Below are 27,505 nucleotides of genomic sequence, written 5' to 3' on the forward strand. Positions count from 1 at the left end.
TATTACCCATCCACACTATAAAATATGCTCTACAAAGGTAGTAGTTTTCAGTTTTGTGTACTGTGTTATTCCCTATACTTGAACAGCACACAATAAACCTTTAGTAAATATTTGCTGAATGATTAATGGATGAATATTTGGTATGGTACAGCTATCTCATACTTCATATTTGAATAGCAGCGCATGTTCCACATAATGTTACTTGGGTGAAAAAGGGCTATTAAAAGCAGAAAAGAACATATTTTGTTGTTTCCTAAAATATAAGATTTGGATTGACGATCCTGAATTTTGATGTGCCAAAGGACACAAAGGCACAATAGGTTATGCTTTTTCAACCAGACTGATACCTCAGTCCCTCAGTTGGCTTACAAATCAACGTAAGACTTTTCCCAATTCAAAACAGATTTTTTTTTGGTTTAACACTCTTGTGATAGGTTGATGCTGATCAACATCATGAAATACTTCATATCTAAAACCAAAGAGGTCATATTTGACTCTTAGTCTTTGACTGGAACTTCTGATTCCTTCATATGTTAAAGGAAGGTGACTGGAATTGCTCAGTTCCCCTTTCTAACCCATAAATGCACTCAGCTGCAAGCCATTCATATATCAATGCTAAAAACATTTGTTCAAAAAGAGTCCCGAGTGAAGTGGACACTTGAAATGGATAATTTATCACGGTTACATGAAGACAGTGGCCTTTTTATTTCTTCCATTTTCTTTAAGTTCTTAAGATGAACACTTCGCCAGAACTAGTTAAAAAAGATCCCACTTCCACAGCATGAAATCTTTCTGTGTAGTAGATACTAGCACCTGATTTTTCATTTTCCTCTCTCTTTCTTGGACATGCCATCTGATACCCAGTTTTGGAAGTGTGCAGAACTGGCATAAGACAGTCAACATAGTTTATTCCCTTAACCACTGTGAATGGCTGAGAAGGAAGCATATATCCCAGTTCAGACCAATGAGGGCACAGTATGCATGGACCAAGAGAAGAGCCTTCTGTCCTTCAGGAGGAAGACATGTTGAGATGGCAGCCACCCCAGAACAGAAGATGATGGCCTACAGTGGCCAGAGGCCCACAGTGTGGCACCTGGGGATGAAAGAGTGACAAACAGGAGAAACAGGAGAAACCTGGTGCCGGACACTGTTTCAGCAGCCCACTCAAACCTCTTCAGAAAATGAAATAATCAATAACATTCCTTTTATTTTGTGTAGTTGTTGCCAGTAGTTTTCTAATACTTGTGGTATAAACAGTCCTTAGCCACAGCTTTCCCATGGGTGATGAAAATACGTATTTATATGGTATGGTTTGGGTAAAAGATACCTAGTAAACTTCTTCCTTCATTTATTGTTTAATCTACATGTAGACACGAAAATTATTACTAGGTGAGTTAACATTTAGGTTTGCATCTGTCAGCCCATGTCAGCAACTACAAATTTAAAATCTAAGAATTTAGAGCAAATGTATATTGGGAGACCAGAGGAGATAAACATTGGAACAATTATGATGAAAGTGCAAAATCAGAAGGCTATAGTGCCTAAAGACTTAATATATTGGTCTTGGTATTAGCCAAACATGCAAGTCAGGCTGGGTAATGAATTTCTGCTGATTGACTATTACCATTATAATTGTGTTCCACCTTATTTCAGCCACTTGTGCCTATAAAGAGTTCATAATGACAAATTTAACATTTCCATAAAACATAGAACATTAACACCTTAGCAAGTGTTTTAACACCTTAACAAGTGTTTTATCCTTCATGTTACTCAAAACTCCTTGGGACTAATTGAAGATTACACAAAAACAACTGTAAATTAAATAGAATCAAGACTAAATTTGCATACACGTTACACACAGACACATATTTAATCATGTGCTGCTTAATGATGGGATATATTTTGAGAAATGCATTGTTGGGCAATTTCATCATTTTTGAAAATTATCGAGTATAGTAACTCAAACCTAGACAGTACGGCATCTATTTGACATATTCATATACCACTGTTATTATATGTAGTCCTTCACAGATGGAAGTGCCATTACATGGTACATGGCTGTGAACACACAAGAGTACTTTAAAAAGTTTGTAGAAAATGAAGTTAAAATTAAGTTCTCTGTGGTATAAAATAATTGTGAAATTCATGCATAGCTTTTCATAAAGTATATTTTCCAGAAACTTTTTGAAGAACTCTTATATACATAATTTGAAAAAAGTTTTACATAAAAATAATATCTTTTAGTTTAATTTTTCAAAGAACTTCTTGAAATACTCTCATATTATGGAGAAGAGATTTAAGCATACTGTTGTAATGCAAAGGAGAGAAATTATTGTCGAGATGGAATTTTAAATAAACTTTCACATGACCTAAATCTGAAACCAGAGATCTGTCAGAAAGGTTCTCTAAAACTATGGTAAGCTGGAGCCAGCGCTATGGCGCAGCGAGGTAAAGCCCTGGTCTGAAGTGCTGGCATCCCATATGGGCGCCAGTTCGAGACCTGGCTGCTCCACTTCCAATCTCGCTCTCTGCTATGGCCTGGGAAAGCTGTAGAAGAGACCCAGAAGAAGCTCCTAGCTCCTGGCTTCTGATCAGCACAGCTCTGGCCGTTGTGGCTAACTGGGGAGTGAACCATAGGATGGAAGACCTCTCTCTCTGTCTCTCTCTCTGCCTCTCCTCTCTGTGTAACTCTGACTTTCAAGTAAATAAATACATCTTTAAAAAAATAAAACTACAGCAAGCATAAAGATGATATATACAAATATATTTTCTATTCAATACACAGAAGTAAATTATTTTTTAAAACAGGTGATATTTTTATGTGGTCACTTAGTATGTTGGAGCAGCCAAAACTATGCCAATTAGAATACACTGCAATAAGAGACACCTGTTCAGAAAATTGATCAATGATTGTATTAGTTTTTCAGTATATGTGTAACAAAAGAGAAAGCTGCAATGCTGAGAATAACAGAAAATCTGATAATAAAAGATTGAATTACAAAGGTACAATAACAAACTGAATACGTTCAGAAATAATAATTCATAGTGATCAAGAAAATACCAAGATAATATTAATAGTGGATTTCTAAAGTCTAAGAAAATGAAATTCAAGAGCAAATATTGAATATGCAGAACAATTAGGTAAATAAATGAGGTAAATAAATCAATCATTCTTTGTTGCCTACAAGATAATTTATCAGATTTGAGGAGACTGAAGAAGAGAAAGGGACTATCTTATAGTAGTACTTTGCATATGACCTAGTGTAGTCAAGGGACAAATTGTTCAAAGATTAATACAAATTACATAGACATACAAGGGCAGAAATTCTTGCTAAAAAGTCCTTGTCTGTTACTTTGAAAAAAAAAAAAAAAGGATCTTTAGGTAGGAAGACAAAACACATTTGACTTCTATATTTGAAGTTCCTAGGAATAGAAGTTTGACAGACAAATGATGGTTAAATTAAATCCATTTCTCTTAATGGGAAGAATGGTATGTTTCTCTAAAACACGAATTCAGATAAACCATAAACGTGTACAACTCAGGAAAGCAACAGTGATGCTATTTATTAAGGTATTACATGAATATACCATTGCTGCACTGGTGAAATTAAATGATACCTTTCTTTTAGGGCACAATTAATATGGATTCTTTTTTTTCCCAATCAATTCTCAATTTATTCTTTTACAGTATCAACTTCCAATAAGTAAAACAACCAAGGAAATCTTAAAAATACACGGAACAGATCTTCCTCTCTGCACTCCTTTCCAAATGAAAAATATGTCCACATGGTTAAAGTATGCAATATGCAAAAGCTCTGTGTTGCCTTTAGCAACGTTCATTCCCACCCACCCTCCTTATTCACAAATGTGCCTCTACTGAACACAATTACATCACTAAGCCTGTCAGTTTCAGAGGGTTTGTTAGAACTGGAAGATCTCTGTGTAGGGGCTCCACTCATTTGCCTCGAGATTGTAGACTTCCACCGTATTCAGAAACTCATTGCCATCACACCCTCCCACTGCATAAATGGTGTTTCCCACAGTTGCGATCCCAGCGTTGCTCCTTAGTGAAGTCATGTTTCCCGTCATCTTCCACTCATTTCTGGCCGGATCATACATCTCCACACAGCTGATGGCATGAGAACCATCAAAGCCACCACCGACAGTTTTCCCTCAAGAACAGCTACTCCAGCTCCCCGCCTTGCCACATTCATGGATGCAATTAAAGTCCAGGTATTATTTTCAGGATTGTAACGTTCTACTGTGTTCAGACAATTCCAAGACTCTGCACCTCTGATTATATACAAATAACCTCCAAGCTCACAGACTGCAGACTGGTGTCTACGAATGTTAAGAGGAGCACAGCTTTTCCACAACTTTGTTACAGGGTCAAAGACATCACAATTTTTCAGTCCTTTTTGGCCATATGGATCAGAGCCACCAACGATATATAATTTTCCATTAAGAGCACACACTCCTGCATTGCAATAGTTAGTTCTTAATTCTGGAACAGGAGTCCAGTCATCTATGTTTGGGTCATACATCTCTCCACAACTTAGGTCATCAGAGTGGCCATTAGACCCACCCACCACGTAGAGCTGGCCCATGAGTACAGCCATCTGAAATCGGGCTCGTGGTGTTCTCATAGGAGCAAGGAAGGACCAACGACCTGTATGTGGATCACAGCATTCAACCGTCCGAAGACATTCCTCTCTGTTATAACCACCTGCAGCTATGAGTTTGCCATTCATCTCTGCTGTCCCCAGACCAGATCGTGCGCACTGCATAGGAGACATAGGCTTTTCTATTACCATCCAGCACAGCCAGGCACAAGTAAGTGTTATTTGAAGTCTTTTCCGAAGCAACGATTTTCCACTCATGCTTAGGGCTTTGCGTGGCAGCACTGGGAGAAGACAGACATCTAGTGGAGCTGCCACTGATTTGCTTGTGGCCATTCTCACGTGGTGGCTTCTTCATTAAATCAATATCATTCTCTGTCCACAGCGGTTTTTCTTAGGAGAACTGGGGCAGGACTGCTGCTTCTTTACGTGTCAATACGCTTGAGGTTTCTTCTGGTTTCTTCAGTCTTGGGTATCCTAGTTTTGTTAATAAACCTCTTCCATCAGCTCTTCCAGACTGTCTCCATTCTCCCAGATGCTACGCTGCACCCTTTGTGCATATACCTTTGTATATAATTTGCCATTGCTGGGCAAGCAAACATTATCTTCCAGCATTACCTCCAACTTTAGTCGTGGAAGTTTAAGAAACTCCTCCTCTTCTGAAATTTGTAACAAATGCTCCTGAATGTAAGCATCAAACTTATTCAACAAACGGGAGTCTCCCATACAACTTGCCAAATTTCGGTAGGAGATACAGATGGTTATATCCATTCTAGACAGCAAATAATCACCACAAACCTGCTTTACTCGATCCATTTTTAGCTTTTTTGCTGCAGAATAAACATCTTTTACTAATTCCTTATCAGCTTTCAACTGAGCAGTGTAGGCATAGTTTAACAAGACTTCAACGGCTTCCGGATTTAGATCATCAAATTTGACATGAGAAACTCCGTGAGGATCACTGTCACTATTAAAGATTTCAAATAAATAGGGGCTGCAGCAAGCCAGCACTGCTCTGTGTGCTAACATCGCACGTCCACAGACCTGAAGTCGAACATCACAGAACTGTCCACTTTTCCTCAGGGCATTCAATTTGGCAACAGAAGACTCGATAAAATTTTCATCTTCAAACATCAAATATCCATTGGGAATCATTTTTTCCTTATAAAGTTAGCTGCTCCAGTGGTGAGAACCATATTTCTGCAAACAATCCAAGAACAAAGGAGTGTCGATGCCCAGCACTGTGTCAGGTCTGAAGACAGGTGGCTGAAGTGATGGCAGATGTGTCTTAAGCTCTAATGGTGACTCCAAAACTATCAGGCTTGGAAATGATGTAATCAGTCCTTAAAAGCTATAGACACGAATTTCTTCTGTGAGAATGATGCATCATAATGTGGCTCATGTCTGAGGAGACGGGGAAATGCATCTCTGGGGCCGCGGCGGGCAGGGGAAGCGGGCGGGAACCGGCCCCGTGGAGCTCAAGGAGGCGGAGGACATCACGGCCCGCCCGCGGGGGCAGGGGACGCGGTGCCACCGGGGTCGCGGGAGCCTCTCTCGCCGCAGCGCCGCGCCACGCAGCCCGCACCAATATGGATTCTTAAAATGCTGACACATTAGGGGAGGATTCAGAGTGGAAGAATAGAGTATGAAATGCTCTCCTATGCAATAGAGAAGAACCAAGAAGAAAAGGAGACACTGCATTATCAGGAGAGAGCCAGAAATTAGGAAAGGAGGAACAGGAATGGTACACAGCATAAATACTCGGAAAAGTAACAGAAAAATAAAAAGAATAAAGAAAAATAGAAAAAGGAACAAAGCTCATTTAATTGCAACCCTGGCTCTCCAGTCCAAGGGAAAATCCACATTGCTAAGAAAAAGTTAAGTGAGAAAACATCGCAACTCCACCACTGCTGCAGAAAGATGCGCTAACTCACGAGAATTCCACAGTCCTCACAGGCGTTAGGTTCAGTTGGAGGAGACGTGAAGCATCTGAGAAACCACTCTGCTCTGATGGAGGAACTACCTTCACCTTCTCCCTCCTCCAAACCACCACAGCACGGACACTCCTAGACACCATCTTGTTGTAGAAGCCAGTAAGTGACCACAAGATAACACCAGAATCCTGCGGCTGGCATACGCCTCACAGGGCAGAGAACAGCATCCCATGCCTACAGGACTGAGCTGCCCATGCATACGACCAGGCATAACCCACGCTCATCTTGCAGCACCAGGAGAAGGTCCCATCTGCTCCCTGCAGATCTAATACTGCAACTACCAGAGCACAAGTCCTGGCATTTACCAGCACTCACCCACTGGAAACTGAGGATGGTCCCATATTTGTCCTGCAGAGGCCCACAGCTGGTGTTACCACAAGTCCTAGCATAAGCCATGCTCACTCTATGGGATCTGGGTAATGTCTCCTCCATGTTCTGCTGCTCTGAGAACACGGCTGTCAATGCTACAAGCCCTGGTGTCACCTACTCTCACCCAGAAGGATCTATGGATGGCTCCATTTGCAACCTTGAAGCTCTAATATCTTAGCTATAGGTGTTATACGCCCCCAGTGTCACTCAAACTTTGCCAGTGGGATGTGGAGATGATCTCTTTGTGTTTCAAAGCACTAGGACCTAGGACCTTGGCAACCACAAATTCAAATGCAATTGACGTATTATGTCTGAAGCATCCGAGGACATTTACTTTTGGAAACCCACATTAACTACAAAGTTATACCATAACCTCTGTGAGTTATTGTATTATTGACAATTGAGTGACTCAGAGACCTGCTGATGATTACAGTTGAAGAAACCTCATGGAGTCTACAGTTTTGAATTTACCAAGAACCAAAGCCAAAGGATATACCCAACTTATCACTAGATTCCATTTAAATGAAAAAGTCCTTCATTGAAAGATATTTCACAAAATACCATGAAAGGAACACAATAAGGATCCAGAAATAGATCACAATCTGAAGAATACTATGAAAAGCCTTAAAAGAATTCAAAATTATGGTATTAAAGTACAATGAAATGCAAGAGAATTCAAAGAGATGAGGAAAATAACAGGAATCAAAAATTAAACAGAAATCATAAAAATCAGAATCAATGAGAGAAAAAAATACAAATGACAGCTTCAGCAACAGATTATAGACCAAGAGGAAGAAAAATTTTCTGAACTTGAGGAAGGATTTTTAAAAAAATAATCTAGTAAGATATAAAAGAAAACTGAACCAAATAGCATGAAGAACGTCTACAAAACGTATCTATATTCTTCAGCAAATACTTGCATTATTAGGATATCTGAAAAAGAGAAAGAAGTCACTGAAATCCTAGCAAATGAAACAATAGCAAAAGAAAAACTCCCAAGTCTTGAAAAAGATATGTACATCAAAATCCAGAAGGCTCACAGATTCCAACTAGCTTCAGTTGAAGTAGACTTGACTGAGGCTTGTTACAGTTAAAATGTCAAAGATGTAGGGAAAATTCTAAAAGAGGCAAGAAGGAAGTGTTATATCACATACAAGGGAAAACCTATTAGATCATTAGCAGACTTCACAGCAGAAACCTTACAAACAAAAAGAGAATTAGATGATATATTCAAAGTCCTGAAAGAAAAACACTGCCAACCAAGAATACTTTATCCAGCAAAGCTATATTCAGAAATGAAGGAGAAATACAGTTTTACCCAGAAAAGCAAAACCAAGAGAATTCATCACAATCCAGCTAAGTCCCATATGAAATCTTTACAGTAGTTCTATATTACAAGTGAAAGAATGATAATTATATCATGAAGACACCTAAAAGTACAAAACTCACCAGTACACCAGATACACAAAAAACCAATAATCAAACCTTATGACATAAAACTCATGATATTTTTATTCCATAAAGATAAATAGATTTAAAGAGAAATAAGGTCTGGCACTGCAGCCTGGCAGGTAAAGCTGCTGTCTATGGTGATGGCATCCCATAGGGATGAGTCCTGGCTACTCCACTTCTGATCCAGCTAAATGCTAATGTGCCTGGAAGGCAGCAGCAAGCAGTCAATTACATGGACCTCTGCACCCATGTGGGAGACCTGGACAAAGCTCCTGGCTCCAGGCTTCAGATTGGCCCACTTCCCCACTGGGGCTATCTGAGGAGTGAACCAGCGGATGGGAGATAGATATTCTCTAACTCTGCCTTAAAATAAATAAATCTTAAAAAAATAAGAAATGGATTCCAATTCAATAATAGTTGAGGTTTCAACAGTATACTTCATACCATTCAGACAAAAAAAAAATCAATAAAAAAACAATGGTGTCAAACTATGCTAAAGAACAAATATGCCTAACAGATATTTACAAAACATTTCACCCAACAGCTACAGAGGACACATACTTCTAATCAGCATATGGAACATCTTCAATCATAGACCATATGCTAGGCCATAAATCAAATCTCAAAAAGCTTTCAAAAAAATCAAAATCATGCTATTTATCCTCTCATACCACCACAGAATTAAACTAAGAGTCAACAAGACCAATGAAAAATATAAAATTATGCAGGACCTTCACAAAATTCTTGAGAAGGGCATATTATAAAAAACTATGCAGGGATTTTTAAAACAATTTTGCACCAAGATGGATTTATCTTTAATTTCCATGAACATTTTAAGTACTGTTGAACATGGAAATTGAACATGCTCCTGAATTATTAATGAGTCATTGAAAAAAATTCAAAAGGAAATAATCTTGAAACAAATCAAAATGAAAATATAACATATCAAAAATGTGTAGAATACAGCAAAAGCAGAATTGAAAATTTAGAGCAATAAATGCAAGCATCAAAAACAGACAAACAGTCTAATAATGCACCTCAAGGAATAACAAAGAATCAGAGAGAACAGCTTAAATAAAAAGAAAATAGAAAAACAAAGGGAGACATTACATTGATACAAAAGAAATATGAAGGAGCATAAGAAAATAGTATGAACAATCATGGCTAACAAATTTTAAAATCAAATTTCTGTATACATACAACCTAGCAAGATTGAATCAAGATGAAATAGAAATGTAGACAGATCAATAGAAAGTATTAAATATAAGTTTTAATTAGAAGTCTCTCAAAGAAAAGTCTAAGACCTGATGACTTTACAGCTGTATTCTGCAAAACATTTTAAAAATTAACTTAAATTCTTCCCTAACTATTTGAAAAAAATAAAAAGGCAGGAAATCTGACAAACTCTTTTGAGGACAATATTACTCTAATACCAAGACTAAGCAAAGAAACAACAAAAAACTACAGACCAGTATCTTTAATGAATATATATATATAAAACATTGCCAGCAACTACTAGGAAACAAAATCCAATAATTCATCAAAAAGACCACTCATTATGATCAAGTGGGACTTATTTCAGGAAAATAAGGATCAGTCAACATTTACAAATCAACAAATATAATACCTTGCATAAACAGAATGAAGATGAAAAATTGTCTCAATGCATGCACAGAAGATATTCAGTAAGATTCAACCTTCCTTCATGATAAAATTTATCAACAAACTAGGTATATATTGGATACACTTCAAAATAATAAAGGCTAAGTAAGACATCCTACATCCAGTATGGTTCCAAATGGGGAAATGCTAAAAATGTTTCTTTAAAGATCTGGGACAAGGCAAGCATGTCAACTTTCATCACTCTTGTGAAATGATGGGCATCCAATTTGGAAAGGAAGAAATCAAATTATCTGCATTTGGGGAAGCCATTTTACATGCATAAAAGCCATCAGAAGCTATTAGAACTGGTAAGTGAATTCAGTAAAGTTGAAGCATATGAAATCAACTTAGAGGAGCCAATGTTTGGCCTGGCAGTTAAGGTGCTGGTTGCTACACATATCCCATACTAGGTAGGAGTGCCTGGGTTTGAATCCCAGCTTAACTCCTGATTTCAGCTCCTGTTAACACACACCCCGGGAAGCAGCAGGTGATGATTCAAGTAGTTGGGTACCGACCACCCAAATGGGAGACCTGCAATGACTTCCTGCCTCCTGGATTCAAACTGGCTCAGCCCCACCAATTACAGACACTTGGGAAATGAAGCAGGAAATGAATCGTCTGCTTCTCTGCGTCTACCTTATGACTGTTAAATAATGACTAAAATATTAGCTGTAAGCAGCTGTTCATTTCATGAAGTTGCCCACTATTTTCCTTTGTTTGCTACGGTATCTTTACTGTAAGAACCATACCATACGTAGCAAGTAGTAAGCATTCGAACATCATTGACAATGTCCTGAGATAAGTAATCTCTCTAGGCCAGTGTCCAACCAAGTTCTCTGTCAAGGCCAAGGCAGTCATTCTTGTAGGCTCTGCAAGCTATGAGGCCTGTGTTCCCCATTCTCAACTCTGCTTTTGCAGCAGTAAACCATCCACAGACAACTAAATGCCATGCTGTGCAAGGAACTTAATGTAGAAAAGTTTCAGACCTTTTAAATTTCTCTTTGAACTCATAGCTCCATCTGCAATAGAACTAATATACAAACTAAAATTGCTGTTCAGATTATGTAAGTTAACACAGTGATGAATACACAGCAAATATCCATCTCAGAGCCTGGGATGAATCTTGAGTTACATCAGATACCCAGACAGAGCATCATCCAGGTTCACTAGAGCCATGGAAATATTGTTAATATCCTCCAAAGAACTTTGTGTAGATGTTTAGCAAATAATTTAATTTACTGACAACTAAAGTAAATTATTACAAGGCAATGAGTGTCAATAATCAACCTAATTTGAAAAGACCAATGCAAAAGCCATTAGATTATCATTCTCAATTGCTTAATTTACCATCTGTCAATATCTTAACTAATATAGGTAAGTGAGTTTTCCCATTTTTCATGCAGAAAACCTATCAGGTTATGCTATGCTGACTCCTCCAAAACCCTTTAATAGGGAAGGAAACAGATCTTTAACGTATTAATTATTTCACATACTTAATCCAAAAAGAATTTTGGCCTCATAAAACAAGAGGCAATCACATTTAGTGAAAACATACCCAAACTTGCTATTAACGGATTCGTTTTAGTCAAGTCATTGTGTCAATCCATCTATCCAGGGTGGAAAATACCAGTGCCAATTATCCTGCAAAGATTTTATGAGGCTACAAGACATGTTTTTAGCTTACAGACTTGAGTTTATAAAAGTTATAAATTCAGACATGCTTTTTCCTCTTAGGTACTATGTATACCAGTTTTGAAAATTTATCTTCAGTGACTTGCATATAAGCTTTCACACACCATAATTAAATCAATGTATAGATAGTTAATAAAAACTGAAATTTGTTTACAATAAATGTTCCAAAGAAATATAGCCAAATTCTCTGACAAAACCAAATAACTTAAAAAGTATCATAAACTGATCAATAGATAATTATCTGTTTTGCATTCCTAAGTTAATAATACTAAGAGCTAACACACACTTGGAGGGACTGGCTCTGTGGCACAGCAGGTAAAACTGCTGCCTGTGATGCTAGCATCCCATATAGGGACTGGTTCATGTCCCAACTACTCCACTTGCAATCCAGCTCCTTGTCACATGTTCCTAGGAAAGTATTGGAAGATGGCCCAAATCCTTGGGCCCCTGCACCCATGGAGGAGACCTGGATGAAGCTCCTGGCTTGGACCTGGCCCCGCCCTGGCTGTTGCAGCCATCTGGGGAGTAAACGAGCAGATGCAAGATTGATCTCTGACTTTATTTCAGCAGTTTCTAATGAAAGTTGTATATATAAGATTATTTTATTCTTGCATCTTCTCAATCATTCCTTCCTTGTATTTGCCCTTTTCCTTTCCTACTTGACAAGACTTGGCTTTCTGTTCAAGGATCTTTTTGCAGTCTTTGTCCAGTTTTAGCCTAGTGATAACCACCTTGCTGGGTTGAATGCCCACATGGACAGTTGTGCCATTGGCCTTTTCTCGCTGCACCCGTTCAATGTAGATGACGTATTTCTTCCTGTAAATCTGGACTACTTTGCCAATTTGCTGACCCTTGTAGTGTCCTTGCACAACTTGCACTTCATCATCCTCTCGGATAGGCATGGATCAGACGTTGTACTTCCGTGTCAGTTCTTTGGAAAGAGAAGACAATCTTCTGGGGAATGTGGGAAGGGGCATTAAAATGCCTTTTTCGATTCTTGCTCCAGTTGGAAGTCACAAAGGGATTGAACTTCAATTTGGCTTGGTGTCCCCTAAATCAATCTGCCCCCACCTGGAAATCCTGCACAGATCGAAGGTCCCAAAGACCCTCCTACAGGGGAGTACGGTCTGGAAGGTCTGCTTTGACGTTACTGTGAACAGTTATCTAGGAAACTACAATTCCTAGACTTAAACCTATCTCCATTGGCTTCCTCCGCTCCAGCACTGGTTTCCGAGTCCTCAACCCCCTATGCCTCTCCCCTTCACCTTCTGTGGTCCCTGAGCTAAGCATGAAACAGAAACCACTCCAATCCCCTCCCTGGCTGGTATTTGGCTGGTGGGAGATTCTCGGGGCCCCTAGTCCAAGAGCCAATGTACCCATGAATGGATGAGTGTGGATTACAATCGCCTCCCCAGGAAATCCTCACCACCTGTAACTGACTTTCAAATAAATAAATATTTATAAAAAAATACTTGTGTCCATTTTATAATATTAATCACATTACATGAATTATGTTCTTGAATATCTGCAATAACTTTACAAGGTAAGTGCAATTATCACTTCTTTTAAAAAAAGATTTATTTATTTGAAAGGCAGAGTTACAGAGAGGGAGAGGCAGAGAGAGAAATGTCCTCCATCCGCTGGTTCATTCCCCAGATGGCCGCAATGGCCGAGACTGTGCCTATCCAAAGCCAGGAGCCAGGAACTTCTTCCCGGTCTCCCACGTGGATGCTTTTCCAGGCCATAGCAGAGAACTGGATCAGAAGTGGAGCAGCCAGGACTCAAATCGGCACCAATATCAGATGCTGGCGCTGCAGACCGAGGCTTTAACCCACTGTACCACAGCACCAGCCCCAACTATCACATTTTAAGATAGATTGAAGTTTCCAGAGATTATTTACCCAAGGTCACACAGCTGATAACACATTGTGTGATCTTAATGCTTTATACTCAACCAACCCTGCTTAAATTTTTGGTATTTTGGCAAAATTAAGCAGAAAAAAATTATAATTTATATTAAACTTTTAGTTGGTTTTATCCAGTTTTAAATACATGAATATACTTCATTTAGTAGTTAGACAGATATAACTCCTACTTCATTCCATGTTGCCTCCATGGAAGCCAAAGCCTTAGACATCTTCATGGCTTTCACAGCCACCTGAAAATGGGCAATAGGCATATCACGATCCCTTTTTCCCCCCTTTGTTGCTTTCCTAACTCATTATATTTATGACACATTTTCTTTTCCTATTAAACAGATCATTATGATCACTATCTCGGTGCATAAATGTTTATTTCTGGTTATTGTCTTATAATTGAATTGCAGAAATAAAACAACTGGGAAAATTACAATATTTTTAAGATCCTTGATATATAATGCCAGAGTGCTTTCTAGGAAAGTTGTAAAAATTCATATTCCTATTAGCAGTTTATAAAGGAGCAGAGGTTCTTCTCTTAAAATATGAGTAACTATAGAAAAGATAATTCTTCATGATTTCTTATTGTGAATTAGCTTATTTGGTTTACTTGTTTCTAGAAAACAGTTTCCATAAGGGAAAGATAATTTCCACTGGAGAGAAAGGAAAGAGAAAGTTAATATCCGAGAATGAAGCAGTGATGGGACTGGAAGTGGCTCATTCAATAGAGAATGAAGTAATTAATGACAGTATGAAAGAAATGGATACTCATTGGAGGGAAAACAGTTGTCCATCAATGGGGTAAAGAAAAGGAGCCAAGAAGATATCAAAGCTCATCTTTAAAACAAACTGGCTTTGAAAACATAAAATTTCCTATCCATTCATAGAATAATGATATAATTTTTGTTAATAAATAAGCAATGACAAGAGTTTTATCAGTTTGTAAAGCTTCAGCTCCTGCACACATTATTTTGCCCTATCATTGCCACTTTTCTTTCATCTATGCAAGATAAACATTTAAAAGAATTTTGGGGAGAATATTTAAGAGTCTTAGAGATACTAATTGTATTCAATTTTTAATAATGTAGCCCCATAATTGTTCACTAAATTGAATTAACCAGAATTCTGTAATGAGAAACTCCTACCAGATTAAGAGCATAGTAGGAATAAAGTGAAAATACATATTCTGGATAGTCAAAAATAGAGATCTGAAATTACTGCAAACGTGTTTTGAAATCTGCTAAGAAAGGGAATTGTTAGATAAAGCCAGTTAGAATCTAAATGTTCTATATTCCTTTATATGGGTATGAAAATTAACTTTTTTCCTGCAGAGATGCAATCTCAAAATAACAAATTCTCACTTTCTTCTATAAAGCATATTGTTTTATACTGTTCCTTTAATTTTACTTACCAGCCATCTACAAGCATTTCTACCTTTCAAACTAAAAATCTAATTAAAATAATCAAATGACAGCTGACGAATCAATTTCTTCAAAAGAATGTTACAGTTGGCCAATATAATCTAGCATTTTTTTCTGGTTTTCTAGATGGTATATAAATGAATAAAATAAATAAAATTTAACCTTGAGTCAATTTTCTGTTCCATCCCAAACATAAAGACATTCTAATCTAGTGTAATCTTTTCTGTCCTATCTTTGTATTGTAAAATAACTTTTTCTTTCAAGATGGCATTGAACAAAAGTGATTGTGTTTCAAATAAAGTTACCCCTTCTGTTAATGGAAGTCAAGTGTCTCTTTGGAAAAGCACAGTGTTTACAATGATGGATTCCTTCCTAAAACCAGAGGTAGAATTATGGGTGGGAGAGGTTGAAGAAAAATAAAAAAAAGCAGAAACACAACAGGATTCAGTCTACTTATCCATAGAAAGGTCAGCTTGCAAGGCTGGTCGTGACTGACAACTAAGAACTTACATAGTAAGTAATTCCCTGTACTGATGTACACTTTTCTCTAAATGGCAACAATGACTCACTATGCTTAGACTCTTTGGACAAACACTGGTTTATACTGAGCATCTGCTTTCTTTCCTTCTGGCTGTCTGGATTTTTAGTATGTGTTATGCAGAGGGCATTGGTGCCTACATGACCAGCACTAGGTAAAACTTGGACTCCAAGTCTCAAATGAGCTTCCTGGTGACAACATCTCACACTTGTCACCATTTGATTAAGCCCATCCTGTGTGAATACAGTGGGAGAGGACTCTGGGAACTGATGACTAGTGTTCTCCAGACATGGTTTAAGCACACCTTTCCTTTGCCATTGTTACTTTGTATCATTTTACTGAAATAAATTCAAGTCATGATTACAAATACATGTTAAATAATCTGAGTTCTCCCTGCAAGTCACCAAACCTAGGGTGACTTTTGGATCCAATGAAACAAAGAGGTAGATAAAGTCTTCCTCAGTGAGGATGCCTAAGCAAGCTTCTACTTTACAATGTTCCTGTAAGCCTACAAACCCAAAGACATGCTCTTGGGTGAGGGTACTGTGCATTTCATCACGTGCCTATGAATATGAAGTCCTTCCAGAAAGGCAAGGTGGTGGTGGGTAGAGTTAGGAGTACTGATGGTATCCTTGGTCAGTAGTATTAGTCACTTGCCTAGAACTAAGTAAAAATAGAGAAGTTACACATTCACAGAGAAAAGAGAACCAAAATTTCCTCCACAGGGGAACCTGAGCCTCATTTTGAGAAAATGTCTTCTTTTAAACTAGGGGATTATGGTATAGAAAACAACCTGAATGCTGGGTACAGACTGCCCACGTGGCCCTGCAACCATTTCCTGGCTATGTAACCTGGGGAAAGTCACTCAACCTCTTTGTTCCTCCATTCATTTATGAAGTGTAATAACAAGAGTATGTTTAAGAAGTAATTGAGGTTAATTCAATCTAATATTTTATTAGAGTTTTTAAAAAAAGGTTTTAGTACCAGGCAGCATTCCAGACCAAAAGACAGTCCCTAAGCCCCCATCATCATGTAGTGAGCTACGTTTATAACAAAAAAGAGGGGCCATCTGACAGTGCAGTCTGCTGACTTACTTGGGCATAACTTGACAGCCTTCAGCCTGGCATTGGCTGAGTTCCAACTGGTGAACCTCAGAGTGTATGTATGCTTAGGTTACAGCCCCATTCACATAAAGCTAGGTTGCAATTCACCACATATAGAGGACCCTTTGGGTCAACTCATCATTTAAGTCCTGGGGTTGTATTAAGTCAATTTAATTTGACTCAACAAGCTGGAACTCAATAAGGTGCTGCAATGATTCAATTAATTTACAAATGCAAGCATGTCTAAGTGTGTAGCATATTGTAAACACTGAAAGAAATTTAGCAGTTATTGTTTTCTTTAGGTTGTCGTAATTAGTTTATTATCTTGCGCTCATTTGTTTTAAAACTTGGAAGGCAAAGAGAGGGAGAAACAAAGATATCCATCCCCTGATTACTTGCCACATGCCTACCGTAGCCAGAGTTGGGCCAGGTCAAAGCTCAGGGCTTGGAACTCGTCCTGCCATGTGGGTGGCAGTGATCTCCTTACTTGAGTCATCACTTGCTGCCTTCCAGGGTGAGTATTTGCGGGAAATCAATACACCGACACAGCTTTGTGGGTAAAGCACAGATGCTCTGGGGTCAACTACTTCTGAGAAATACTAAGGTAAAATTCTGGTTTGGACAGATTTGCTTAACACGATACCATGCATAGTGGATTTATACAGAATGTCATATTTCACAAACTTAGAAATGCTTTCGATCACAGAAATCTTTTCCATAGTAAGGGTCATGAAGGGCTAGTATTTCACTGCTCTAGTGGTAAGAGAATGGATTAGACACCTGCTTCATATGAGCTTCATCAAGAACCTGGTAGTGGCAAAGGGATACTTGGATGCATGAGCACAGACTTTGGACTCCTGAAGATCGCATGCTAAGAGAGATGAAGAGGAAAATTGTGAAAGAATTGCTTATATCAAGCTCTGTAATAAAGTTCAAAGGAAGAAATACCCAATGCCAACCGGTGGATAAGTGTGGTGGGGGAGGATTGATGAATAGGGGTTGAGAGGCAGTCCCAGAGGTCCTGGAGAAAGGTAGGCAGGCAGGATGGAGGTCATGTGTGCCTTGCTTGGCAGCTCTGAAATGTAAAGGGCAAAGGCTCTCCTTTTCTGATGCCTTAAGTATGTTAAACAAATTCAAACAAAACAGGCTTTGGAAAATATAGACGACAATCATGTCAGTTTGAAAGGACTATGATTGAGGCAAGTATAAGAATTATGTTATATTCAAGAGATAGTTTCACATAATGTTCCCCTGGCAATCTTACCATTCCCATGGTGAGATGATAATAAGGGTTAGACAGCAAGTTTTAAGAATATAAAATGAAGAACCTGTCAGTCAGTCATCAATGGAAACTGCCTGTCTGTAATTCCCTGAAGAAAGCCTTTATATATCAGCATATGTTAACCAGCCTTCATGCTTAAGCTTAAAGCCGCTTCATATACTCAAAGGGGTTTTGTTTTTTTCAGTTTTAGTTTTTAAGAAAATGTATCAATAAATGGAGTTGAGCTTTATAAATTTGGTATATCTTAAGTGTGGCATGAGTCAAACTTGCTAACTTCTTACAATTACTTAGCGTCCATTGTCATTGTCTCTAAATTAATTGATTTCACCATATTTAGAAGCCAGCGGTATGTGACTGAGAAGAACTAGAAAATATGCATGGCTTAGAGTAAAAAATAATATTCATGAGAATAGGTAGATCAATGCAGATGTTAACTGTGGAGAGTCTGTACAATTTAAGTAAAATCAAACTCAAGGTTTTATCAAATGCAAGCAGAAATTCAAAGCAAGTCTGATCATGAATTATACCCACCTTCATAAATGACACACTTTCATAAATGTATAATTTGTTATCACATGAATGGATTATACTTTTAAAATGCAATGTTACAGGGGAACAATAGAAATTTAAAAGCTCTTAAGCAATCAATTTTAGAACATAAAATACTAGCAGCTTTAGTATTACTAGAGTACTGCCACACCAATATTTAAACAATACTGCAAATAAATGAAAAATTCAGGGCTATAAATCATGATTTAATGTCACATGTGGTGGTAAGACTTCCATATAGGTAAACTAAGAACTCAAAAAGAATTTGTAGTTCAAAAAACACTTTATTACTTATAAAATAAAACTATAATGCACAATACTAACAGCCAAGACTAAGTATTAGTTATTTGACATCCATACCTACCTATACCCTATCCCATTCCCTGCTGTCCCAATATCCACTATTTGAAAATCACTGTTCAACATCAAGTTGGAATTCATACAAGCATTTCCTGTTTAAGATAAGTAGTTTCCTAATGAAAAGTCAGACATTCCATTCAAATGTCAACTGGTGCCCATGTCTAATTGTTTTGACTAAGAAAGTTATATAAACCAAGTCCCTAGATTCCTAAAACATAAATACATTTATACAGATAATAGTGGTTACAAAGGGATGGAAAGATAGTGAGTCACATTCTGCTATTGAGTGAAACATGTATAGCATTTTATGTTTATAAAAAGCAGCTCTGGTTATAAAAAATTCAAATACATTATCCTTGCCCATAGAAAGCTGTCTTCAAAAATTTGGGTATGGTCATGCCAGTTTTAAAGCACACTGGGAAAATATCATTAACACTGGCTTAATAAAAGTTTGTCTTCAGGAATTCATGTAATTTTCTAGAAAAAAAAAATCTGTTTCCCAACTCTGAGAAAGATAAAACAAAAGGCAAGGAGATAATAAGTCTCCCTGGATGTCTGTATCTACTTCTCCAGCTTACCCTGTGCCAGAAATACTTGGTGGCCCAGAATAATCTTGTCTCTTCTGTAATAGAAAACTGGTGGTTCCATATCAACTAAGCCTTACAGTCAGTATCATGGACCATTTTCACTGGGGTTAACTGTGTCTCCTCAACTGAATGTTGCCCTTGTATCTACCATGGTCTTTGGGCACCATCTTCCAGTATTCACCACTCTTGATTTCTATTAGCGTCTTCTAGAAGTTGGAAGGATTAACATAGAAGAAAAAGTCAGCACTTGGGCCTGAAGTCCTATTCCTGACATGACCAGTCATGTCTTCACCGTGATGTCTACCACATGGCTGTGTATTGATCACAGGATCTTGTGGAATGCCCAAATACTCATTTGCAGGACAAATGAAGACATCCTCATACTTACAGATGCCCTGTGTTCCTATGATGTTGCTAATTTTCTACTGCTAAGTTACCTTAGTTTTCATGTTCAATCTTGCCTCAATACTACATCCTGTAAACAGCTTTTAAGTAATTTAATAATGTATCAATTTCTTAGGTTTTGGTTATTCATGGTCTAGCCCAACTACTGCACTCTTACTGGCTCAAAACTGGGGGTGAAGAGGGCATGTTGAAATGTGAAGGTAGTGTGTTTATCACTTTGGCTATCGCACTCTCAGTTATCACGCTGACAATGGAACTAGCATTCATTCCCTGGGATGCTAAATGTCCCATGCAAGGAACAACTACCTTCCCACAAAGGTATTACCTATTCAGCACCAGTTCTGACAAAATAATTTTTGTAGAAAATGTGGACATTGATCCTAGAACTGTCTCTGACTATCTCTGTGATTTTGCTCAAGTCATTTAAAAGCCCTCTAGGCCTCAGTTTACCCATCAGGAAACTGAGCTAAAGGATATTGCTTAAATATTTTATTACAACTTAGATTACAACTTAAAAACTAAACCATATTGCTTAAATATTTTATTACAATTTAAATTACTTCATATTTTATGGTATTACGTACAACATATTTAACTTCCTACTTATATACCTACACGTGTGAATAAACCTCGCTATTCTGTTACTTTTTAAGGCATTAACTAAATATTGCCATTAGTTCCTTAACCCACCAAGTATTAAGGAAGCACCTGTAAAATGTCTTTTCCTATATTCAGTGAAAAGCAAACACACTATATAGCAATGAAAGAATATCAGAAAATCCATGAGAGTGTGTTGTTTTTCTACAGCCCTCAGAAACCTGATGCACAGGGACAGGATTGGTGAAATAATTAAGACTGAAGTGGGTGACCTTAGCCTTGAATCAAAGAAGCACTGACTGACCCAGAAAAATTAAAACAATGAAATACATGGGATAAATCCATAAGAGATTCCTCATTCTGAATTAATAGTAAATTGGGCAGGTAAAAGTCCAAGACAGATAGAGGAAGGCCACAGATTTTACAGGTACCTGAAAAGGAAGCCTTTCTTGGGTAAACAAAGGGTTTTGCACATCATATGCAAAATTCAAAACCTTGTAAGCTTGAATGTTGGCTATACAATTCACTTCATGATTTTCACCAACTTCTGGCATGTAAGATTTCTTATTTGGTTTACTTCTTCACTTCACCTGTTTTCAGGTTCATTAAAATCCAGGCCAGGTTGGAGTGGGGAGGTATTTGAAAGTGTAAACACCCTTCTTTCATTTGTAAAGAGATTTAAGTTGGGGATAATGGCTTACATGAATTGTGTGTAATGTTGCATTAACTTGTTGTAATTATCACCATTATTAAAAACTACAGCCAAACACTGGCCATGTGCTCTATTGGGTACATTAACCAAGTAAAAGACATCACTTTTGCCCTTCAGGAATACACCCTAAAAGTTCAAAAGCAGCAAGTTTAATAATCACTGATACAGGAAAAAAGTGGATTGCACTGCAACAACCTACAATGACACAAGTTAGGAACGAGAAGATTCAGCTAAAAATCTTAAAAACTAAATTTTAACAAATGGAGTTTTTAAGATTAAGAAGAGTAAAGCAGGCAATGTGAGGAATTCATCCGAGGGTTACTAACCCTAGATATTCATCTATCCCTAGTTCCCATTTTACTGCATCCAGAAATGAAAACCTGCTATTCCTCATTTCCTCTTCCCAGAGAGGAGCAATCAGATTGGCACTTCCAATTCTGGCAGTACAGCAGCATTAAGGAGAAGGGAGATGAGCCACATCTGGCGAGGTCTGCAGCTTGTTTTGAGCCTGTGTGTCCCTCCCTCTCCTGCTGTTTCTTCTGTTCCTGAAAATATGATTAATATCTATGCATCTGTAAAACTCTGCACTGTAAGCAAGGCTGAGGTTTTCCATCCCAATGAGGTTGAGGTACAGAGTTAATGAGAAGTGAGACTGGGGAATGAGTAGGAACACGCCAATGTTAAAGTAATTGAGCATGAATATCAAACACCAACGTGGGAACAGTCTTCATGTGAAGAAAGAAGGTCTGATCAGCTGGTGGGCAGATGGACCGTACATAGCTCTGCACCCACTGCCAGTCCCAGGATCTCCATATCACAACAGCCTGTGCTTTACAAGCATGCTGCCCTTGTTTTCCCACCTAGAATCATCTATTCCTCACTTCCTGTGGCCCTTTTTCCCCTTTTCTTTCCTTCCCCCATTCCTTTCTGTAAAATGTTTCCTCTCTATCTCATCTCCAAGTCTCCTTAAGAATTCAGTATCAGGATTTCAAATTTTTATATTAAAACTATGTGTAATTTGCCAGCACCAGTTAAGAACAACACATATAATGATGTTGTCTCTAGAAGAGCTACAAATACTATAATTTTTATTTCAAAAACTCCACATGCCTCCCATAACTGGTGAGGCCTGATTCATTAATTACTTTAATACAATCCTCTGTGATTTTATTATTCCGAATTAGATCATTTATGAGTTCTTAAGTGGTAAGAATCTCTGGAAGATTTGCACAATAGTGACAAAATGAACACCTGAATATGTTGTAGGCTATTATTAGTCTCAAGCTATAATGAACAGTTTTATTCAGAACAGAATCATAAGTTTCAAGAGAACTAAATGTTAAAGAAAAAAAAAACACTTTGGCTGTAAAATTCTACACATGCACAATTATGCATCTTAACAAAAATTCATTTACAATGATACAAATGTACATCAATTGGGACTGGTTGATTAGAATAAGGCTAATCAGGGTGGGCATTCTGCCCAGTAGTTAGGGTGTTGCCTGGGATCCCTGTATCCACACTGGAGTGCCTGGGTTCAGTTCTAGGTGTTTACCCCACACTCCAGTTTCCTGCTACTGCACGCCCTGGAGCCTGGGGTGAAGGTTTACATGGTTGCATTCCTGCCACCCATGTGGGAAAATGTGATTGGATTCCTAACTATCAGCTTCACCCTTGCCCCTAGCCAAGCAGGTGTTTGAGGATGAGGTCAGAAAATAGGGTTTCTCTGTCTGCCTCTCAAATAAATGTTTTTAAATTTAATAAAAATGTTAAAACAAACTTCATTCATTAAATAAGATTAATTGTGGAAAACGTAACAGTAAATGATAGTGGCAAAATAATTATTAAATGAAAGGTAGGAGTTGGCACACTCAAAAGGCTTCCACAGCTTTGGCAACTCATGACAAGAGCATCGGGTGATTACTGACGCAATAAACAAGAGTGTCAATTTGTTAAGTCAACAACAGGAGTCAGTGTGCACTTACTCCCGTGTAGGATCTCTGTCCTTAATGTGTTGTACAATGTGAATTAATAGTATAACTAGTACTCAAACAATACTTTATGCTTTGTGTTTCTGTGAGGGTGCAAACTATTGAAATCTTTACTTAGTACATACTAAATTGATCTTCTGTATATAAAGATAATTGAAAATGAATCTTGATGTGAATGGAATGAGAGAGGGAGCAGGAGATGGGAGGGTTGCGGGTGGGAGGGAAGTTATGGGGGGGAAAAAGCCACTGTAATCCATAAGCTGTACTTTGGAAATTTATATTAAATAAAAGTTTAAAAAATAATTATTAAATGAACCATCATAAATTATAAGCTTATTTAAATATATATGATTAATGGATGAATTAACATTTATCTGATGGAGATAGAATTTCTTCAAATTGTGTTCCCACTTGTCAATTTTTAAATTTCCATTTTGAATATATGTAGTGATTTCTAAAATTAAAAATGAAAACTACAAAATGTAACCAAACAAGGAGTTTATCAATTCCTTCCTAAACACCAAGAAAACCAAAAAGAATATAGGGAAAACAATCCCATGAGAATGATCTTAAATATAAAAGTACTTATGGTTTACCTTAACAGTGTAGTACTCTCCGACTTCAGGTCTAATTGAATCAAAATCTCCACTGATGAGATCAGGCAAAAAGCTGGAAAAAACCAAAAGTAAGTCAACTAGTTTAGCCTATTTTTTCTTGAGCTTTAAGATTGAGATGACAAAGACCAGAGAGAAAACTGATATACTCAAAAGAGAAACACAGACTATTTTCAGTCAATAGAATGTCATCTGATATACTCCTGGTCTCAGCAGGTTACGATTGAAGGGAACTCTATATCCCCAACCAATCCTTCAGCTCAGTCGCACTGTCAGACTCACAAGCACGCATAACTTTGCTTATTACCTTCTACACAAATAAACTTTTACATTACTGTATCCTTTCGCAACTTGGAACTTTTAACAGATAGTAAAGAGCAATCACACGAGAATTTAGCATTCTGTGTTGACCAGGAGTCAGTACAGAGACATTTTCCAAACATCCTTTTGACTTATTTCTAGAAACACCAGTCTTCCAGAGAGCTCTGAAATTCTGCAAGGGTCCCAGTTACTAACTATAGAGCACGATTCCCTAAAGTTGGTGTTTCTAATAATATTACAACGACCTTACCTCTCTCCTGCTAGTTTGCTCCACAACACATTTCAGAAACCTACTTTACTCCAAGTAAGCAAGCAATCATGTATTACTTTTCCATAAAATATTTACAGGACGCAGTAGATTATCTGCCACATAAAACTCCTAATGTGAAGAAATAAAATTTCCTCAGATTTCACAGTGTCCCTGAAAAATACCCTCACCCCTTGAGCCTCAGAAACGTGTCAGATCTAGGCCAGCGCCGCGGCTCACTAGGCTAATCCTCCGCTTGTGGCGCCGGCACCCCGGGTTCTAGTCCCGGTTGGAGCGCCGGATTCTGTCCTGGTTGTTCCTCTTCCAGCCCTGCTCTCTGCTGTGGCCCGGGAAGGCAGTGGAGGATGGCCCAGGTTCTTGGGCCCTGCACCCGCATGGGAGACCACCTGGCTCCTGGCTTCGGATTGGCGCAGTGTGCCGGCCTCAGCCTGCTGGCTGTAGTGGCCATTTGGGGGGTGAACCAACGGAAAAAGGAAGACCTCTCTGTCTCTCTCTCTCTCTCTCTCACTGTCTAACTCTGCCAGTCAAAAATAAATAAATAAAATAAAAAAGAAATGTGTCAGATATCAAGAAGGGAATTTTCACTTTCACCTCCTGCAGAGGCATTCCATCCTTGAGAATTAATCAGCAGCCATTTATCTAGTTCATGCTCTGGTTCAAAAGAGTAAGGCTTCTATTAAATCTTCTCAAGAGAGCCAAATTGTTATTAGCTAATGGACTAGGTCTCTGGTTAAAGGCAGATTGGAGGGTTTTCTCACTATGTATTCCAAGTGGATACAGATGAAGCCCAGAATTTGGTCCAAACTCTATGTCATAAAACACAAAGGGCATAAAGCACAAAGGGCTGGTGGCTGGAGTTGTGGGGCTGGAGTTGTGGTACAGTGGGTTAAGTCACCGACTGTGACCCAGGCATCCTACACTGGGGTGCAGGTTTGAGTCCCAGCTGCTCCCTGCTAATGTGTCTAGGAAGGCAATGAAGGAAGGCACAAGTGCTTGGGTCCCTGCCACCAACACCTGAATGTAGGTCCTGACTCCTAGGTTCTCCCAGGGCCAGCCCTGGCTGTTTTGTCTTTTGGGGAGTCAAACAGGAAACAGAAGATCTCTTTCTCAGTCTCCTTCCAGCTGTGACTCCAACTTTCAAATAAAGTAAAGCTTTTAAAACAAACACACCCACAAAGGGCTATTAGACTCCTGGAGAGACATTACTACCATATTAATGGGTTGGGATTAGGATTCAGGTCCATAAACTGTGGAAGGAGACCCCTTTAAAAGAAAAGGAACACGCCGGCTCCATGGCTCAATAGGCTAATCCTCTGCCTGTGGTGCCGGCACACCCGGTTCTAGTCCCAGTTGGGGCGCCCGAGTCTGTCCCGGTTGCTCCTCTTCCAGTCCAGCTCTCTGCTGTGGCCTGGGAGTGCAGTGGAGGATGGCCCAAGTGCTTGGGCCCTGCACCCGCATGGGAGATCGGGAGAGGCACCTGGATCCTGGCTTCGGATCAGCACAGTGCGCCGGCCGCAGCGGCCACTGTTGGGGGTAAACCAACGGCAAAGGAAGACCTTTCTCTCTCTCTCTCTCTCTCTCTGTCCACTCTGCCTGTCAAAAAACAAAAAAAAAACAAAAAAAACAAAAAAAAAACAAAAAGGAAAACACAACTGCCACCATCTACTTAATAAGAAGAGAAAAACGCAAACCAAGAACATCTTAGGCCTTCACCTACAAACATACAACTACCAGCAGAGGAAAATTTACCTGGCTCTTGCCGCATATGCCAAAGGGTGAAAAACAAGGCCAACTTGCCTCGGAAGCCCCAAGTCCAAGAAGGCTTACACATCACGTTCATTAATTCCAAAGAAACCCTCTGAAAGTCTCATTGGGAAAGCACTTACTTTGCTTTTCGGAGGAAGCCATGGTGGTAGCTGGGCCAACAATCAGCACCACTGTTGAGAGCACACGTTTATGTAGTAAATGACCACAATTGGTTCCAGGAGGCTATCAACCCAAAGATACAAGCCACAGCTGTATTTAGCTTACCTTCACCCTGCCCACTAGATTCCACTTAAGATGTTTACCCTGGGGATGACATCCCCCTGGGCATAGAATACTCTTTCTTCTGCTTCCCAACACAGGACAAAGATGACAGATGTAGTAAGAAATCTGACTCAGAACCCTTTGTGTGTGCACTCAGGATAAAATCAATACAGATGAATATGAAAACAAACAAAACTAACTTTGCCCTTTGGCACAATTCTTCCTTAAGATCCTTAATTGGAGATATTATTCTTAGAGCAAACTTAACTTTACTGATCCGAGTCAGGCTGAGCCTTGTTTGAGCTGGACATCTTCCAGGGACAAATCTGTATGAGAAAGTTCTACCACAGAGATCTCTACCACATAAACTACCTAGTTTGCATGAGCTGGCTTGACAATTTTTTAAGTTACTATTTCACTATACAAATGTGCACTGAACAAAAACTATGTGCAAAAGATTATAGAACACTTCAGAATAGAGTTGGAAAGTAAATGCAGGAACCTAGATTTTTAAAATCACCTTGTCTGGTTTCAACTCGTATATCTAAATTTTCGTTCTCAAAACTTCCTTGTGCACTGCATCTATTACTTTCAACTCTATTTTATGCCTATGTAGGTAAATACCTTACATCTTTCCTCTATTAGAACAAAAAATAGACTATTCATTTTTTCTTTTTTTCTATCATCTGAAATCATTTGTTTTCAATGTTTCTTTAAAGTACTTCCACCTGTCCATACAACAACATGCAAATTCATACCCATAAGCACCAGAGAATATCATTTCTTGAGGGGATAAAGGGAATCAGCCCTCCAGGATTTCCACTATCCTTTATGAAGAGCTGGGATCCTGGATGCCAAGTGAATCTGTCAGTACGGCCAGTGTGTAAGACACTTCTCTATGTAGAGCAGTCATTGCAACTTAGGGCTCTTTTTCCTTGCTGTCTGGTTCAAGGAACTCCCTATGAAGAGTAATTTTATATTGCTCTGCAAACTTTAGTCCCTCAGATATCTAAAACCAGTTTGGC

General features: G+C 38.6%; 2 protein-coding genes and 1 pseudogene across 3 annotated transcripts in view; all 3 read right to left on the minus strand.

The window, feature by feature from the left end:
- Nucleotides 1-27,505, minus strand: part of TPK1 (thiamin pyrophosphokinase 1) — a 492,046-nt gene that overhangs the window by 256,527 nt on the left and 208,014 nt on the right. For both annotated transcript variants that reach the window (XM_062190349.1, XM_062190261.1), the window contains one exon: nt 23,846-23,918. In XM_062190349.1, coding sequence (XP_062046333.1) covers nt 23,846-23,918 — 73 coding nt within the window. The remainder of the gene's footprint in view (nt 1-23,845; nt 23,919-27,505) is intronic.
- On the minus strand, nt 3,896-6,013 carry LOC133764305 (influenza virus NS1A-binding protein homolog). The gene is given in 4 exon segments (XM_062197980.1): nt 3,896-4,166; nt 4,169-4,812; nt 4,814-5,022; nt 5,115-6,013. Coding segments are annotated over 4 exon segments (1,758 nt in total). The 5' UTR covers nt 5,775-6,013; the 3' UTR covers nt 3,896-3,921.
- On the minus strand, nt 12,391-13,967 carry LOC133760814 (large ribosomal subunit protein uL24-like; annotated as a pseudogene).

The sequence above is a fragment of the Lepus europaeus genome, chromosome 1 (assembly GCF_033115175.1).
Source record: "Lepus europaeus isolate LE1 chromosome 1, mLepTim1.pri, whole genome shotgun sequence".
In the NCBI taxonomy this organism is placed as follows: domain Eukaryota; kingdom Metazoa; phylum Chordata; class Mammalia; order Lagomorpha; family Leporidae; genus Lepus; species Lepus europaeus.